The sequence below is a fragment of the Rhinatrema bivittatum genome, chromosome 7 (genome assembly GCF_901001135.1).
Source record: "Rhinatrema bivittatum chromosome 7, aRhiBiv1.1, whole genome shotgun sequence".
Lineage (NCBI taxonomy): Eukaryota > Metazoa > Chordata > Amphibia > Gymnophiona > Rhinatrematidae > Rhinatrema > Rhinatrema bivittatum.
This window is the reverse complement of record NC_042621.1, coordinates 188,231,645-188,251,509: the sequence shown is the minus strand read 5'-3', so window position 1 is coordinate 188,251,509 and position 19,865 is coordinate 188,231,645. Positions and strand designations below refer to the sequence as shown.

Here is a 19,865-nt window from a genome sequence, read left to right as displayed (position 1 = left end):
GTTCCAAACTGATGGACCAATGCATGAGAATGCTGTATTTCAGGAGTAACTTAAGCAATACCAAAAACAAAAATCCACTTGTACAAGCAACAATATTTTTGCTGCCTTCACTTTTTGTTGTCCATCTCATCATCTGGCTGTGGAACCTCGAATAGTGAAAATATGATTTTGTATGATATTTTTTCAAAATAAGTTCTTTAAATATTTCAAATATATATACATTGAAGCAATGAACTTATGGGAAAATAGGTGCATTTCTTATTTATATACTTTTCTGGACTACATAGTTTTTACTTGCAAAGAAAAAAGCAAAAAGATGAAGTACCTTTCTGTTGGACTCAACGACCTACGATTATAACCCAATGAATGAGCACTTTGTGGATATAGATCATAAACTGGATTTGTGCAGTCCTTATGTTTTATATGATGGTCATAGTTTTGCAATCTTTTGATTTTGCATTTTCAATATTGTTGCTTATGCTAGTGAATTTTTGTTTTTGCTATTTTAGGGGTAGGCAATAGGGATGTGAATCGTGTGCCCGATCGTTTTAACGATCGGGTTCGGCTGGGGGGGGGGGGGGGGAATCTGATCGTTAGAGATGTGAATTGGAATTGGTTCCGATTCCAATTCACATCACAAATTTTTTTTAGTGAGGCCCGCGCCAATAAAAAAAAACAAACACCCCGACCCTTTAAAATTACCCCCTTAGCCTCCCCTACTCTCCTGACCCCCCCCCCCCCAAACTTTTTACACATACCTGGTGGTCCAGGGGGACCGCGGAAGCGATCTCCCGTTCCCAGGCCATCAGCTGCGCTAAAAAAAAATGGCGCCGATGGCCCTTTGCCCTTACCATGTGACATGGCAAAGGTAGTGCTGGCGCCATTTTGAATATATTATAAATACGGCCTGAGTGCACGAGATCGCTCCCGGACCCCCGCTGGACCCCTAGCTCAACCTAGCTTGATGGACTCTCTACCTGGGTAACATCAAGCTAGGTTGACAGAACATTGCACAAATCTCATTTGTGGGTGAGTTTCCTCACTCCGAAGATCATCAAATCTTCACAAGAGAGAACTGTTCTGTCCCTTTTCACATGCGATATCGATAGAAAATGACCCCCAATGTTTGCTATCAGGCAGTGGTAGTACTGTCTATACAACAACAAACAGCCAGAGCAACACCAAGACCTTTGAGTTTCCTCACTCCAAAGGTCATCAAATCTTCACAAGAGAGCACTGTTCTGTTCGTACGTCTCACTTTGAATGTCAAAGTGGCCCCTAACCCCTACACTAATACCTAAACCTCACCTCGAGTTACTAGGTGGGCCTCCCAATGCCCATAGAGATATAAATGTGAGGGCATTATGGCTAGCCTCAGTCTCTCTCTCTCTCTCCAAATGAAAAAGGTTACTGTGAGACCACAAATCCTCCCCTTTTTCTCATTTGCATCACATCGTGCGTTATGGTGCTTTCACATGCTTTAAGGCATTTTTGCAAGTGTTAAAGGTGTTTTTTGCATGCGAGAACGCCATATAGCACTTTGATAAATGATCCCCATTATCCCTTAAGAGGTCCATATTGAAAGAACTGCCGAGGGGGTAAGTTATGTGGATAACATTAGCTGGTTAACTTGACTCAGATATTCAGCAGCGCTTATCTGAGTAAAACAGCTATAGACTATGTCCAGATAAAGTTGTTTGAGTAACTTAAGGACAGAGATTTGTTTGATTCAGAGCCTCCTGGGTAACTATGCCCAGGTAAACACTGAATGTCATTGCTGCACAGGCAAAGTGGAAGCAGGTCCCAGGAAGGCCCCCAGCACCACCTCTTTTTGCCCAGGTAAATTTTGTGCAGGCGACAACTTGCGTAGGCAAAGGTTAGCCAGGGAGCAGGGGGAAAACTCAAATCTGGGGGCGGGTCTGGCTTACCCTAAAAGCCAGACAAATCCTTTGAATATTGACCTCTTAAGTAACATGGTCAATACTGTTTGGTTGCAATATGATGAGTATTGCACTTCTTTATCTCTCAGTGATGTTGTCAGTATCCTTCAACTTTCTCTAACTGGTATAAGCATTTTCTTACCTCTCAAGACAGAATAACCAATTATGCTTGCTTATTACTGTTATTAGCATTGTGCTAGTTTTAGTTAATACAGGCCCTCCTTTTTATAGTAACTGAATGTAATCCACTTTGAAAAGCCAAAAAGCAGAATGCAAATAAATAAAATAAATAAATTGTGCTCAATATCCACCAGTTCCTTTCAGTAACTAGGTACTGCCTGCCTGACTCTAAGTCACAGGGTGGAGATGATCCAGTCTTGGGTTTCAAAAATTGTTTTTCACGATGAGGAATACCTAGTTTGCTTTTTAAGCAGAAGTTACAATATAAAAATCAGAATTAACTCATTTGCTCATTATGACCTATAGCCAGGTGGTAACTCTCTCGCTATGATCAATCACTCAGCCTTGGATCGTGTTAGCAGTTATGTCACATGTACACATGCCCACACCACCTACACATACAAACCTAGTCTCACTATCTACTTTCATGCTTTGCAAGCACATTAAGGCAATGCAAATTTTCTATTGATCATTATCACCAAATTTGATCTGCCTTCTGTTTCTTGTTCCACTGGCTCCTGCCAAACTAGCTTGTCCTGTTTCAGAGCTCTGGCGGAAGGTGGCAGCTGGTGATAACAGATTCAGCAATGCCAGCAATTAACAGCAGGAATGCCGCTAAAGTGAGAGGGACTCTGGACGAGAGGAGCAGCCAAATGGAAGAAGTTATTCATTGTTTAAAATAAAGAGGTATTGCACATAATGAAAGATGCTCAAAGAAAATGACAGATACTCTACCGAGAAAATTTTGTGAACCTCAGCTATAACAATGAGAATTACAAGTTCTTTACATCATATACTTGTATAATTGGCACCATTCTTTTTCTAGCAATAAAAGGGTATAAATTAAACAATTATGTGTTTCTTGAGACACAATAATATATAAAAAAGGAACCATGAGGTCCATATTCATACACAATCTGGATAGCAAAGTTAGCCAGATAAACTTATCTGGCTACCTTCAGAGATATATTCAATAGTGCAGCTGCACCCATGTAGCCAACTAACTTTAGGACAAGTCTTTGGCCTGACTAGACTTAGGTCTGGATTTATCAAAATGCAATAAGTATTGCATTATGCTAATATACAGTTTATCACAATTTGCACTAATTACCTATGTGAAGAGCTAAGTTAGCACAAATGGCAATAACATTTTCAGACTTTGTGATAAGTCTGAGACCTTTTGTATTTCCTGCATTCAACCACTGGGGGATGAGAGAGAGAGAGGGAGAGAGAGAGAAAGAGACCAGCTGTGGTGCCCTCTCCCTAGATAGGTATTTGTATCCCTATGGTAGGCCCACCTAGTAACTCGAGGTGAGGTTTAGGTATTTGTGTAGGAGGTTAGGGGCCACTTTGACATTCAATGTGAGACGTACGAACAGAACAGTGGTCTCTTGTGAAGATCTGAGGACCGACAGAGAGAGGAAACTCACTCCAAGATGAGATTTGGGCAATGTTCTCTCCACTTAGCTTGATGTTACCCAGGTAGAGAGTCCATCAAGCTAGGTTAAGAGAACATTGTCCAAATCTCATCTTGGAGTGAGTTTCCTCTCTCCGTCGGTCCTCATATCTTCACAGAGACCACTGTTCTGTTCGTACGTCTCACATTGAATGTCAAAGTGGCCCCTAACCCCCTACACAAATACCTAACCGTCACCCCGAGTTACTAAGTGGGCCTACCATAGGGATACAAATACCTATCTAGGGAGAGAGCACTATGGCTAGGTTGTCTCTCTCTCTCTCTCTCTCTTTCTTTCTCTCTCTCTCTCAAACAGGCCTTTCAGGAGACATCACACACTGCAATAAAACCTTACCACCTGGTAAGGGGAAGCTATCACATAGAGTTCACACACTGGCAAACCCAGCCCACCCTTAACTCCTCCTCTTTTTGAAATTTGCATCACACCATACAATATGGTGCTATCACATGCGTTAAAGACATTTTCGCAAGCGGTAAGGGCCTATCGCATGCATTAATGGGGCTTTTCGCATGCGATAAACCCTTAACGCATGCAAAAATGCCTTAGCACATTTTGATTAATGACCCCCTTAGCCGGCTAACTCAACTCCTCCCAGCTATGCTCCCAGAATGCCGCTAACTTAGCCGGCTAAATTCTAACTGACTGTCTTATTATCTGGCTATAATTTATCTAGATAAGTTCCTAAATATTCATTTAGCCCACTAAATTCTGAGTTATCCATCTAAATGCTTTTGAATATTTTATTTATTTATCTGATTTTTATATTCTGCTTTTTGGCATTTCTAAGCAGATTGTATTTAGATACTGTAAAATAGTAAGTGAACCTCTAGTTTCCTTAGCACAATTCATCAGGTAATTAGAATTGAGTGCTTAAATAATTGGGTAACAAGTAAACTAAGCTGTGAAGAAAACCTGTACAAATGAGTTTGGGCAACTAGGCCTATTTAGAAGTCCAACGAGTTTTGAATTTGGTCTTCACCATAAAGAAATTTAAGAGGGCCTATGAAAAAGAGTAATTGATGCTTATCTATCTTGACAGGGTTACAAGGCTATTTATAGGGCTCCATCTATCCACTGCCATCTATCCACTGCATAGTCTACAAATGAAAAAGACAGAGGGTCGACAGGAGCTAAAAACAAATTACACAGCCACAATTGTAACTAAAATTGGAAACTATGGACTGCTTGGCACTTTCTTCTAGTTCAAGCCATATCGAAAAGAAAAAACAAAACAAAACATATTCAAACACACCATCAATGGTTTAAAAGTCACAGAATCTACAGATTAGAGTTTTATCTTCCTTCCTACCCCTATCAGGGTGTTCTTTAGAGATGCTTCTGCCATTGGGGCTTTCCCAGTTGCAACTTAAGTAAATTTGCAAGAGTTTTCCTCTTTAAGCAGGAACCTGTCACTTCTTCAGTTTGCAAATGAAATCCTTTCTCTGGTTGAGGATTCCTCAATTTAGAGAATCCTCTAAAACACGCCCACTACTAGCCTCTGCTTCCTTGATGCAGGAGCTCCTGGGGTAAATCCACATGCCTGATAGCTCAGGTCTGCTGCGGATTACAGATCCACCTCTTGAGACTGAAAATATAATCTTCCCTGGAAACAAGGAGTATAGGATGTACTCCTTTTCACTAAGGATGGGCTTTCAAAGTATCTATTGCTTTGCACACTTGATGCATCTGCAGTGAGGGATGCCCTAGGGCTGGGACCCAAGGAATCTATGGGAATCTACGCCTGAAGGGACCTGATAGATACAGGAAAAAAGCATGGCTTTTCCATTGAAGCATTAAGGCAGGTCGGCCTCTTCATGAGAAGCAAGAAGAATTCATGATCTGATTCAAGATGTTGGCACCTGCTGGAATTCCACTTGCATGATACTGCAGAGGTGAGTGAAGCAGCAGACACCCCCTTCATGATCTGCCTCTGGAAACAGAGAAAGGTTTTTGTTGTCCCATGGGGAATCATGATTGGGTGGTGATGAGGCAGTTGGTAAATAAATAAATAAAATAAATCCTGAAGCCCTTCAAGTTTGCCAAGGAGGATCTGAGTTCCAGAAGTGCCACCCTGGGTGGGGCCATCCCTCCATTAAATATTCTGGAAGAAACGGTAAAGAGCTTCTGTGAGCAAGAGGGAATGGCAGCAAAGGTGTTGCAGTTTGTGGACTCCTTGCAGCAGCAGGTGAAAAAGAGACCGAAAATTCTCACACAAAACAATACATCCGTGCTTGCTACACCTTGTGATCCATGGGTGAAAGGGAGTCTCGCCTTCCAGTCTCAGCATCTCATATTCATGAAGGAGATTCTGAGAGCTTGAGTGTACGAAGAGGAGCACCAGAGACAGAGGCACAGTGGGGACGTAGCACAGGAATGAGTGGCCACCTCAAAGAGCAGAGCAAGCAGGAATAACACCCTGTCAGTTTCCACTTCCTCCCCCACTTCAGTATGCTGAAGTCACATTCCCTGCAAAGAATCATCTCTCTTGACACAGGCCATAGCTAAAGCAGCTGGCAAAAGAGACCCCAGGCCCACTCCAGCAAAGGAGACCACAACAGAAATTTCTGTGAAACACTATCTCTCAGAGCTCATCAAAAACATGGACACTGGCATACTGAGCTTACAAGTCTGCAGTCTGGCCAGACCTACCAAGGTGGCTCAGCGATATCTTTCTTGCCCAACAATCAGCATGCCCAGTCAACATGCCTTCTTAATGGCAGGGGCACTGTGAGCCCTCATTGCTCAAGGATGGTGCCAGGGTTGATGGAAAAGCTGGTCTTTTTGAAAATCAATCTGCCTTTGCTTGGTTTTTCAGAATTTCCATTGTGAATGGCAAGATGAGTGAAAGCACCTTGAAGGTCTTGCTGCCGCTCTGTATATCTGCCATGCCCCAGATGCACCACCTTAGGGGTCGTGCTGCCACATACCTGCCTGCCATGCTCCTCTTATATCACCTTGGTGTTCATGCTTTTAATATGCCTACCTGCCATGTCTATTATGTACCAGCTGCAGTGTTTTGGTTCCCCATGTTGTTCGCTGTTTGGAGCTCAGCTTAGTTGTCACACTCTGTTTTTATGTTGGTTATACTGGGGTGTTTTGTTCTCAGAAATAAAATGTGAAAAAATACAATTTTCTCCTCGAACCTCACCTCTTTTATAGTTTTTCTTCTTGCTGCCAAGGCCTGTATAGGCCTTTGTGCTGTTTGTGATTTCCTGCACTGTATGCCTTGGTGGTGTCATTTAGATGCCTAAACACTAAACTTCTTTTAAGCCTCCAGAGGACCAGTCTGGATCTTTGGGGGCATAGCTGTGTTATGGGCTAACAACTGGTCTGAGGCTGCCTCATTTTAAATAGGGATGTGAATCGTTTTAGGACGATTAAAATTATCGTCCGATAATTTTAATATCGTCTTAAACCGTTATGGAACACAATACAATAGAGATTCTAACGATTTATCGTTATAAATCGTTAGAATCGTGAGCCGGCACACTAAAACCCCCTAAAACCCACCCCCGACCCTTTAAATTAAATCCCCCACCCTCCCGAACCCCCCCCAAATGAGTTAAATAACCTGCGGGTCCAGCGGCGGTCCGGAACGGCAGCGGTCCGGAACGGGCTCCTGCTCCTGAATCTTGTTGTCTTCAGCCGGCGCCATTTTCCAAATGGCGCCGAAAAATGGCGGCGGCCATAGACGAACACGATTGGACGGCAGGAGGTCCTTCCGGACCCCCACTGGACTTTTGGCAAGTCTCGTGGGGGTCAGGAGGCCCCCCACAAGCTGGCCAAAAGTTCCTGGAGGTCCAGCGGGGGTCAGGGAGCGATTTCCCGCCGCGAATCGTTTTCGTACGGAAAATGGCGCCGGCAGGAGATCGACTGCAGGAGGTTGTTCAGCGAGGCGCCGGAACCCTCGCTGAACGACCTCCTGCAGTCGATCTCCTGCCGGCGCCATTTTCCGTACGAAAACGATTCGCAGCGGGAAATCGCTCCCTGACCCCCGCTGGACCTCCAGGAACTTTTGGCCAGCTTGTGGGGGGCCTCCTGACCCCCACGAGACTTGCCAAAAGTCCAGCGGGGGTCCGGAAGGACCTCCTGCCGTCCAATCGTGTTCGTCTATGGCCGCCGCCATTTTTCGGCGCCATTTTGGAAAATGGCGCCGGCTGAAGACAACAAGATTCAGGAGCAGGAGCCCGTTCCGGACCGCTGCCGTTCCGGACCGCCGCTGGACCCGCAGGTTATTTAACTCATTTGGGGGGGGGTTCGGGAGGGTGGGGGATTTAATTTAAAGGGTTGGGGGTGGGTTTTAGGGGGTTTTAATGTGCCGGTTTTGCGATTTTTAGATTTTTAGATTTTTCACGATTTTTCACGATATTTTACCCCCCCAAACGGCAACAATACGATTCCCTCCCCCTCCCAGCCGAAATCGATCGTTAAGACGATCGAGGACACGATTCACATCCCTAATTTTAAACCATTCTATGGCCTCATAAGAGATCTGATACTGAAGACATACAATATACATACACAGACTAAAGCTAAACCCTCAGTCAGAAGGAAAAAATGCAGGCACAACAAAAAGCATGCATGGGAGACATCTTTTATATGTTTTGAATGTGGAAAAGGTTTCAGTAGAAAGAGAGAACTAATACAATGCCAGAAAATCAACAAAGGGAAGAGACTGTTCAGCTGCAGAATATGAGAAAAGATTTTTAATAAAGCGAATCTCACAAATTACTAGGAAAGAAACTCTGATGAGAGACCATTGTCATGTTCTGATTGTGACACTTGGTGTGTCAATGCCATTCTTTGTACTGCTTTGTCCTTTATTCGGTGCCTTAGGGTTTATTCTGCCATCTTTTCTGCTTTGTTCCTTCTTGGTGCCTTAGGATATTGATGCCATTCTTAGTGCACTTTGCCTCTTGTGCTGCCTTTGAGAGTTCATGTCAGTGTAGTTGGTGCCTTCTTTGAAGCCTTGGGATGTTTTCCCACTCTTGCTGCATCTTTGCTCCTCTCACGGTGCCTTGGAGAACTCCTGCCACTGCTGGTACCCCTTTACCCGTTTAAGTGCCTTGGGCTATTCATGCCACTTTTGGTGCCACTTTGCCACAGTTTAGGTGCCTTGGAGTTCTTTCCCCCTTCAGATTATGGTTTCTTACAAATTTCATTAGAATTGATAAGAAATCCAATTTTGGAGTCCAAAATAGACTGCAATGATACCTTCCTTGACTTTAATGGTAAATGAATGAACAAATAAAACAAATAAATGAAATTGGTTTCTTTTTTCATTTGAAATGAACCAAACAATTGGAGATGTCCTACAAAACAAATTAATAAACCAAAATGAAAATTTTGCCTCTGCACATCCCTAGTAAATATTAAGTGCCAGTACAGCTGACAGTTCTAGGCACTTAATATTCATTTATTTACTGCCCTGCAGGATGAATAGTCCGATCCCCATTCAGAGCTCAATAACGAAAGGGGATTGGCGCCTTCCCTGCCAGCGAGTTCTGAATGGGGATTGATCTATTCAGCCTGGAATGCAGAGAATAAATGTCAATGAATACTAAGTGCTGGGAGTTATCAGCTGTACCAGCATTAATATTTAGCCCAGCAGATAGAAGTGGGCTTCGTGCACACTTTTAAGGGATCAGAGGTGGGTGTTGGGGTAGAGATTTAACCCACAACTTTTTTTTTATGTAGTTGATGGGGGGATCAGAATGCCTCCCGGCCTTTTCTTTAGCTTGGGGGTAAGATGGAGGGGGGATTGAGTGCTGCATGCCCCTCAGCTTTTTTTTTTTTTTTATCTTGCAGGTGGGAAGGAAGGGGTATTGTGGTAGTCACTAGCCCACTAGGGCTTTTAATATTGAAAACCTGGTGAGCAGCAAAGTTACCTGGAATAACTTTTACTCAGATAACTTTATCTGGATATTAAGCAGACTTATCTGAACAAAGTTATTTGGGTAATTTTCCACTCACTGAGATTTTGAATATGGTCTTCAGTATCAAAATAAGGCTTTCTGGTTATCCAGTCTATGTCTGAATGCAGGTGCATTCTTAAACTGATAGGATCTTGGATACAAAATAGCTTACGAGGCCAAACAATGCATTAGTTATTTTTGGGTGCTCTGGCTGTTTCTTCCTGCTTCTTGGGGTTTCCAGCTGAATCAGAACCAACTTCTATGGTGATATGAGCTTTTATTAAAAAATACCTGGGGTTTTTCCTCCATTGTATAAGCTCTCTCCCTCTCCTATCTAGCCCAGCGATTGCAGTGATGGTCTTTCACCAGGATGCGGTCACAAAGTATCACCATAGTGCAATGGCTGAGATTCACTCACCCCTGGGAGCTGTGAATGCTGCCTCTGAACATTCTTAGCTCTGACTCGACTTGAAATCAGATGCTAACCTCAACATTCAAACCTCTCTCTCATGCATGATATTGTACAGTATTACTGACCTTCATTAAATGAATGAATTCCAATTATACCATCACTGATAACTTTAATAGTTACCTCCATGTTAGTTAATTACTGCATTCATGTGTAGGGATCCCTACTAAGGAGTGTGGTCTAGTAGCTAGGTCATTCAACACAGAGAACTGTACTAACTTTGCAACTGCACCCCCAGTGGAGGCTGCTGCAATAGTATATTCCTGCTTGCATATTAATAGCAAGTAACCTCTAGTGTCTGTGGATTTCTTGATTTGGATTTGAGAAAGCAGGAGCTATTTTCTTCAGTTCCTGTAAGTTTTCAAATTATAGGTCTAAAGCCTTGGCTGAGGATTCTTAGTTAAGAGATTTATTTCCAAATCACATTAAGTGGTTAGTAACTTACCTCTCTTTTGTTTTTTTGAAGTTGTTTTATCATTTGTGTGATTTTATTGGGAGGACATTTTACCCACCATTCCTACCTGACAGACAGAAAGAGAGAGAGAGAAAAAGAGAACTTGAGTTTTTTTGTTTTCAAATCATCCAGATGTTCCTCAGTCCAAGGGCTTTTGCTGCCAATCCAGCAACTGGTTCAGAAGAAGTGGATATGCCACTAATAGCATAATCAGAAGGAGAGAGGAGTAGAAAAAAGCCACTTCCTTAGTGCAATCAGATAGCGAGATGTGTAACCCCTGGGCAGGACGGATCCTTTAACTGGCACTCGGGGCCACATAGAAAGAATTAGAGGCGGAGCTTTTATGCACCACTACTCAAAGTCTCTCTGAAACTCCTGTCCTCCCATTGGATAGCTTTACATTCTGAGACCCAGACTCCTAAGTGTGGGGATGAATGATAGCTCTTCTACCCTGCTTCTTTGCATTTCCAACCTTCTTTCCCATCCTTGGTTCCAGCATTACTACCTAACACAGTCTCTGCATCCAATAAACACACAATGAGAAGAATGGTGGTTTCCAACTTATCTATTGATAATTGATTAGATGACTGGTTAATATTTACACTTCAATTCACTTCTCAAATTCAGTAGATAAATGATAAGACAGCAAGAAGATATAACAAACTTGTGACTCTACATCATTAACAAAGTATGTTTACACTGGAAGCTCTTAGCTTTACACTGAAAGTCTCTTGCTCTCCAATTCCTTTACTCCAATGTCTCTTTAGATTGAATGTAGTCCAATCCTTCCTAAAATCCCAATTTCATCCTTAGATTTTCCCACTGAAGGTGGTTAGACAGTTTAATCAGAACTTAGTCCCAGATTCAATTCTTTTCCAAACATCTTGTTTAATCCATCTATTCCTTAGTCAGTGCCTGGAGGGCACCTCTCACACCCTTGATTAATGCTTCCCTCAAAAATAACAAAGTTCTTGTTAACTTCAAGTTGTATCTTCTTTATTTCTCCTGGTGGTGCCTTTACTGGGATCCCTTGCTTTAGACATAACTTGTAATACTCCTGTTTCTTTCTGGATGAAGACTTCACTCTTCCAAATGTTTGGTATACTGACTCCTAGGTACCATAAGTTATCAGTTCCAAGTGGAAAAAATATTAGATGAACCCAAAAGGGAAAAGATCAAGCAAGAAACAGGAAGGCTGGTATACAACTTCTGTGTCTCCATAGAGAGGAGATAGTTAAAAAAGAAGGTTAATGCAAAAATATTCTTCTTTTGTATCAGGTCACTGGCAGGTCTATACTCTGAAGGAGATATAGCACACTGCAGATCTTCCTTACCCCAAATCCAGTCTTGAATACAGGGACACCCCAATCCAATGAAACAAAGGGTATTGGCTCTTACAGGGAATCTTCAAACATTTTCTTAAAAAAGTCCAAAGCAATACTTAAAAGGATGGCATGTCAAGGCTGACTGCTAAATGGGAACTCATCCTTACTCTTGTCCCATAAATTAGAAGGAATTAAAGCAGGAGATAGAGAGCAACCTACTTTCTTGAAAGGATGACTAAACACCCACCAGGAAATACTGTGCTGTGGGATGATAAACAACTAGGATACACCACCTGCATGTTCCCTCAAGGTGGAGCAAAACCCAAACCTTTCTCAATTATCTCTGCACAGAACCTCCCCAGTTAATTGGTATACTCCTTTAGTAAGGGGAAACCAAAGGTCCCTAATAGATGCCTACAAGATATAAGAGGGGGAGGATTGAAGAATTCAAGATTAAGTAGTGAACCCAGATATTTCAGAAGAGTCCTTATGGAATAAGAGGACCCATTCCAGTTTTCACAGGGCATCTTCATATTCCATCCAAAGATACAAAAGGGATTCTGAAGGGTAAGCAACCATAGATTTTATTGAATTTAGTTGCATTATAGACATGATTTATTCTTATTTATTTACTGATTTTATATACCATCATTCGGTGTAGCCTTCACAACAGTAATAAAAAATACAATAAAGTAAAATTACAATTAAACAAAATGGTTTACAGCAGTAATAAAAATACAGTAAAGTAAAAAACGCAATAAAACAAAATACATTAAAAATTATCTTAGCATAAAATACCACATAGAAACATGTGCCAAAATTATTCATATTGAATCATTTTTTCAGTAAAATTTTATGGTGGAATACCATCACAGTGTCCAGTTTCTTTATTGGCACCCAGAAGAAGATATCACCCATAATGCCAAGGAACTTGGAAGACCTGGATTTGGGACTGATAGAGTGACTCCAGGACTTAGACCCGCTATTGAGTGTGTGCTCCAGCACCTCTATGAGAGAGCCTGGGCTAGGGTTACAAATATTCTCAGCAAGGTAAAAGGAATTATTTCTGGGGCAGTCTTTGTGGCTTGATGGCATATGTGTTGTAGAGGTTTTATTTCCATGCCAAGATTCTGTTGCCTGGGCTAGCCAGGACTGGGAATGCTGCAGAGCCAGTGTTCACAGCCACTGGGAAAGTAGGTGTCCAAGTAATTACCCAATGATCAAACTTAAGGCTTGTTGAGTGGCCTCTAGCTAAGAATTGCCAGTGCAATGATTGGGCTAATCGATTTGAGAAAAGGATATCTGTTGTACCACCACATAAAGTCTAGACGATGTGAATGAAGAGAAGAAGCATGGGGGTGGCTTGCGGGAATGACGGCTTCTATCTGGAGATAATACCTTTATTCAATAAACATACACACGGTTAATGTGACTCCAACATTGCTCTATGCTTCAATGGCAAGAGGAAATGTGGAAAATAGGATTTGCATTCACAAAAAAGAGAGGAGTAGCTTGCTTGTTACGGCGGTTACTACCCCAAACCAAATAATGCTTGATACTTCACTTTCACTGCATATCCAGCATAGCTCACTGCTTCAACGGCAGGGGGGAATGAAGAAAAGATGAATTATATTCAGACAACAACCAACAAGGACTGAATTACATAGTCTGGATAAGCAAATAAGCATGGGTGTAGCTTGGTTGTTACGGCGGTTACTACCCCGAACCAATTAAGCATGATACTTCACTTGGAATACATATCCAGCGCAGCTCATTGCTTCAATGGAAGGGGGGAATGAAGTAAAGTGGAATTATACTCAGACAACCAACAAGGACTGAACTGCACAGGCTGGGTAAACAAATAAGCATGGGAGTAGCTTGCTTATTGCAGCAGTTACTACCCCTAACCAATTAAGCTAGATACTTCACTTAGATGCAGCTCCAGCACTACTCTCTACAGCAATGGCAGGGGTGGAAGTGAAATAGAACCAAAAAGTTTCTAAGGGCCAAGAGTAACAGATAAGTATGAGAAAAAAATAAGTGTGAAAGCTTGCTGGGCAGACTGGATGGGCCGTTTGGTCTTCTTCTGCCATCATTTCTATGTTTCTATAAAACTGCTACTGCCTGCATATAGTGCTGATATTCTTCCAGGTTACTGTCCTGGAGTCTTTTTCAGCTGTGGTAAACTGCTTCCTTTTCCCCACTATGGCTAGAGTGGAAGGAAGATGCTGCTGCTGACCCTGAGTTTTGTTTTGTATACCATTGCATGTTTCTGATATGGTACAACTATTTTTATTTATTTTTTATTTAAAATTTTTTATATACCGACATTCATCCAGGATATCACATCGGTTTACAGTGTAACACAAACAAACTATGAAAGGCAATCTATGAATCTGGACATTTGTCATTATAATCATGGAAATGAGCATTCAATTGTAAATATGTTTGTGTAGCTGTACAACACTGCATATGCTTAGTAGCACTATAGAAATGATAAATAGTAGCAGTAGAGTAAACATACAGTAAACAACTATCCTGACTGATGGATAAGTAATGGTAAGAAGCTCTCATGCTCGCATAGTGAAAGGAAAGGCAGGATTTGACTGTCATTATAGCAAACCATTATTTTCATCTTGATTATCCCTGACAGGTTGATGCAGCATCGGCGCATAATTCAGCCGGACTAACGTGGGTGAGACTTGTCCAGGCAGCACACAATAGCAAAGAGCAAAACGTGGAAGCCTACTTGAAAAACAGCCAACTGTACTTGCGCTCTACTAGGCAAATCAACAAAAACGATGAGCTCCTGGTCTGGTATGATGAAGAGCTTTCCCGCCTCCTGGGCTTTGCGGACATTAAAGCGAGGGCTCCTTTGCACGGTGAGGGGCACTGCTGGGAGGCACATGGCAGAGAGTCGGAGCTCTGCAGATGTGCAGCGAGGGCATCCATCAATTTGTGGGCGCAGGGCTGACATTGCGATTGCTTTGTGTATCTTAGCAATAACCAGTTCAGAAATAACTTGAGGTGTGACGTGGTTAATCAGCAAGCAAGATACCTATTTTTCTGTGATTTTGTAGAATGCAAAGTCTGCAGAAAAAAAAAAAATGAATCCATGGGAAAAAACAATTGTGGAAGAAAATGTGAAAGTGCTGCTAGACTTCTGCTGCTCAGTGTTAAACTCAAGGATCAAACCAAAGTCCTGCAATGTTTTTTGCTCGGGATTTTGCTTGTACCATTTTTTTCCCTTGGAATTTATTTTCCGTCCTAGAAGCTGCAGGCCATGATACCCTTGCATCCTAGATGCACCTTTTCAGAGCTGAGCAAGCAAACTGTCTTACGGCTTCTTTTTGTCCTGATATTTCCTCAAGTTTTAAGTCTGGCTCCTACTATGTACAAAATAGGGGTGAATGATGTAATGGAGACTCGGTGTGGGCACCTGGGACCTGGTCCACCAAACCAAAGGAAATGGAAAAATCTGGTTCGCCATGAACGTAACCTGGCTCCAACCCTTTTCCAGACATGTTTGCAGTCCTTGATAATTTTTCTGGGATAGAGGTTTCCGAACCTTTGCTGTGCTTGAAAGTAATGAAGTCCTTCACAGGCATGAAATGGATCAGATATGAACCAGATTTTTTCTCATATCAACCAAAATTTCCCACTGCAGAGAGCAAAAGAATTCTGTCAAAACTCAAGGCATCATAATCTGTCATTAGTATGATCAATTGTGACAGAAAAAGAAACTCTGCATATACAGCTGCTGCTCCTCGCTTACAAGAAAGCTAAATAATATTTTTAAATGCCTTTTGGTACAAAATGTCTAAAATAGAAGAAAAATATTATAGCAATCAGTATTTGCATAGTTGCATGGGTAAAACATTATGGGTTCAATATTCAAAATTAAATGTTTATTTAAGTTAAGACTTATCCGGTTAACTTAAATGGGATATTCAGCAGCACAGCTATGTAGCGGCTGCTCAACATAGCTGATATTCAGCGACCACCACTTACCTGGAGAAGTCCTGTTTCAATATTGGCCTCTATTTCTTTTGTACATGAGAAAAAGAGGTTGGTGTGGGATTAACAAAGAAGAACATAACACTTGTTTTCTGTAATCATCTTGGTCACATTTTTGCCAAAAGGGACTGATCTCTAATTTTTGGCACAATAACATATGTTACCTGAGCAAGCTGATGGCCAATTTTTGCCCTGGTCTAGAAGTGGTTTAGTTTCTGTATTAACCTGCTGCTATTATACAGATAAATGACTATGGATGACACCACATTACTTTTTGTCACTCATTCACTGCTTATCTCTAAAGAATAAATCATTGCATGCTGTTTTATGTAAAACGTTTCTGTATGTTACTTCAGTACCTCAAATATTTCTTCTTTCTGTAGAATTCCGGTGCCCAGAATGTGACCAAGAATTCAAGTGGGAAAACCCCTATCTGTCCCACATTCGCTTCCTCTGTGTCCCAGAACACAGTTTTCTTCTATGGAAAAGTCCTCAGGAAAGAAGGATGACCAGAAGCAGCTTAACTCAACAGCCAACAAACTTTCATAATCTGGCAAGGGACCTTGAAGTTAAAATGGCTGTCAGAAAGGATGCTTCAGGCCATGCAGCAGAGAAGAAAATGAAATCTGAAGAAGGGGAAATCACTAAAAGCAAAAAAATGGTGCTGCTGAAGAAGACCAACAACTTAGGAGGTGAACAGAATCATGGCAACATGGAAGATGTTTCAGAAAATGCTGCTTCAATTTTGAAATACAGTTCTGTGAAACAGGTTAATAAGGGTTCTTCAGATCAAAAGCAGAGTGCTTTCACGGAGGTGTGGAAAATGAAGGACAAAATGAGGCATGGAAAATCCAGGAATTTTGAGCCAGAAGCCAGAGTTCTTCAGCCTCAAAAGGAAGAGAGTGCCGAGGACTCAGCAGTGAATTCTTCGGGGAGTGCTTTCTCCTTTGTGTGGTCAGCGAGAGTTGAAAGAGAGCAAAAAAGTGCTTTTAGCAAACCAGCCAAGTGTGCAGAAAATAGGTCAAGCTCTTCCCATCCAATGGCTGACTCAAGGAAAAGCCTTGGGGATCTGTCTGGCTTCATTACCAGCACTAATATCATGTCTTATGGAAATCTGCTCAGTTCCAAGTGTTTTGTCAGCGATGTATGTAACTCTCAATTGTTGCACACAAATATCACCAGAGGCCATTCTTTCCTATATCCTACTGAATCATGGCCAAACAAAACTGGCATCCAGTCGCAGACCTCATCTTCATTAACTCTCCTGCCACCCACCTACAGATCCCTTGGTGTATCGGCACAGAACTGGTGTGCAAAATGCAACCTTTCCTTCCGAATGACATCAGATTTGGTTCTCCACATGCGATCTCACCACAAGAAGGAATATGCCACTGAGACACAGTGCAAGCGGAGGCGGGAAGAAAAGCTGACATGTCCAATCTGCCATGAGTACTTTAGGGAACGTCATCATTTATCCCGACACATGACATCACATAATTAAGATGATAACTGAAGGTTCATCCCCTTTTGTGTTTCAAATAATTTCTTAGATGAATGCAGATTTGCAATAATTTATGGCCCGATATTGAAAGCGCATTCAGCACTTGATAGCCGGTTAAGTAGGACATATCTGCTGAATATCAGCAGCTTCTAGATAGCTGGATAAATGACTTATCCATCTCTCCTTTAGCCTGTCAATTTGTGGGCAGGCAGTGGGCGGATCAGGGCATGCTACTTATCCGGTTAACTTAATCAGATAAGTTGCAATATTTGCTCTTATCTGGTTAAGTTAATTGGATAAGTTAAACCAGTCATAAAGCTTATCCGATTAAGTAGCGAGAAATACGCGGAGAATCAGCGGCATGGCTATGCTTCTGAATATCCCTTGTAACTTAGCTGAATAAGTCATATCCAGATAACCTCTTTAACTGGCCAGCTCTCAATATCGGACCCTGTATGTATTCTGGAAAAAATATATGTACAAACATGTAGGTTTTAATTTTGAAAAATAACTACCAGGCACTTAATATATATTTAGAAAAGATAATAATGAAATGAAATGTAGTGTAACTTTTGAATCATTTTGCTATTACAGTTTATATTTAGTTATTTTCAAAGGTGTATATAAAATCGGTACATAGGTATGGGTACAAGCACTCATATACTCATTGCTCGATACCATTTGATAAGCTTGGAGAGATGTATTACTACCACAGTTAACACTTCTTCTTAGAGATGAAAGTTGCTTAGTGATTAACCTCAGACATAAGTAAAACCATTCTTTAATGTTCTTGTTATCACTAGTACTTACTTTAGTTGGCAAAGACCAAGTGTAGTATCAGTCAATCACAATGTACAAGGCATGAGAAGGTGAATTATTTTTGCTTTTCACATGTCAAGCAGAGTCTACAAGATAAGGAATCCCTGAGACCTCCATTCTGCAAATTGCCTGAACAGTATAAATGACTGAATATCTGGAAATATTTGACCTATGAAATGTTTTCTTTCATGCTGCAAAAAAAAAGATGTTAGAGCAGATTCCAAGAATAGCCATCTCTAGCCTTCAGAAATGTACTTCTATGGGCAATTTTTATTTTTTTACTATTTATTTTGGCCATTTTCCCTTGTACTTTTGGACTTCCAGTGCAGTTACAACTAGCCTCTGTTGGGCTATTGAGCCATGAGCCTTCATTCTTAACTTACTGTGGTTTCGCCCTATTTAACGTCCCTCTCCCACTGATCTTGTCCAGCCATTGCAGCGATAGTCTTTAACCAAGAATCATGCACCAAGGCTCCTCCAAAGTCCTGCAGCTATGGTCCTTCTACTCAACTAGTAACTGTCATCATTTGGCAATGGCTGGGGCTCCTTCCTAGGGCCTATAAAAGTGAAAGTAAGCATGTAGCTAAGGACTAGCTGGTTGATGTAGTACAGGGATAGGCAAGTCCTGTCCTCGAGTGCAGCAAGCCAGTTGGGTTTTCAGGATATCCACAATGAATATGCATGAGATGTATTTGCTTTCAGTGGAGGCAATGCATGCAAATGCATCTCATGAATACTCACTTTGGATATCTTGAAAATTCATCCAGTTTGCGACACTTGAGGACTGCAGTTGCCTATCCCTGTTAAAGTTTCTGGATTTTCAGAAAGTATTTGTAAAAGTTCTTCCTCAGATGCTTCCCCAGAAATGAAAAGACTGTGGACTAGGAGGCTAGGTCTTGTTATGGAATGGTAACTGGTTAAAGGATAGAAAACAAAGAGTAGGACTAAATGGTCAGATTTCCCAAAGAAAAGAGAGTGGAGTGCCTGATCAGTGCTGCTTAACTTATTCTTTAATCATCTAGAAAAGGAAGCAATGCTCGAGGTGATCAGATTTGTAGATGAAACAAAATTTTTTAAAACACAAACGTGCTGTGAGGAATTGCAGATGAAACTTGTACGACTGGGAAACTGGAATCTAAATGGTAGATGAAATTTAATGTGGACAAGCGCAAAGTGATACACATAAGGGAAAGTAATCCTAACTACTGTATATGTATGCAATGCTATGTTCCATATTAGAAGTCAGCTCTCACGAAATGGACCTTGGAGTTATGGTGGGCATTGGGCAATACATTGAATTCCACCATTCAGTGTGCTGTAACAGTCAAAAAAACAAATAGAATGTTAAAGAATTATTTAGAAAGGAATAGGAGGCAATGTCCTATTGTGGTTGATAATTGGTTTAAAGATAGGAAACAAAGACTAGGATTGAATGGTCAGTTTTCCCAATGGTGAAAGGTAAATAGTAGAGTGCCACAGGGATCTGTACTGGGACCAATGCTGTTTGATATAATCATTAATAATTTCAAAAAGGGAGTAATTAGTGAGATGATCACATTTGCAGATGACACAGAATTATTGAAAGTTGTTAAAACATAAGCAGATTATGAGGAGTTGCAGGAGGACCTTGCAAGAATGGGGAACTATATGACAGATAAAATTTAATATAGACAAGGGAAAAGTGATGCAAGTAGGGAATAACAATCCTAATTACAGGTGTGCAATGTTGGCTTCCGTTTAATAAATCACCACCCAGGAAAAGGAACT

At 41.4% G+C, this 19,865-nt stretch overlaps 1 protein-coding gene across 1 annotated transcript in view; it reads left to right on the top strand.

Annotated features, from left to right (window-relative positions):
* The window catches only part of ZNF488 (zinc finger protein 488), a 38,547-nt gene extending 20,510 nt beyond the window's left edge, over nt 1-18,037 (top strand). Inside the window, exons 3-4 of the mRNA XM_029609651.1 lie at nt 14,415-14,643; nt 16,162-18,037. Of these exons, the coding sequence (XP_029465511.1) occupies nt 14,415-14,643; nt 16,162-17,279 (1,347 nt within the window). The 3' untranslated portion in view covers nt 17,280-18,037. The remainder of the gene's footprint in view (nt 1-14,414; nt 14,644-16,161) is intronic.
* The last annotated feature ends 1,828 nt before the right edge of the window (nt 18,038-19,865 follow it).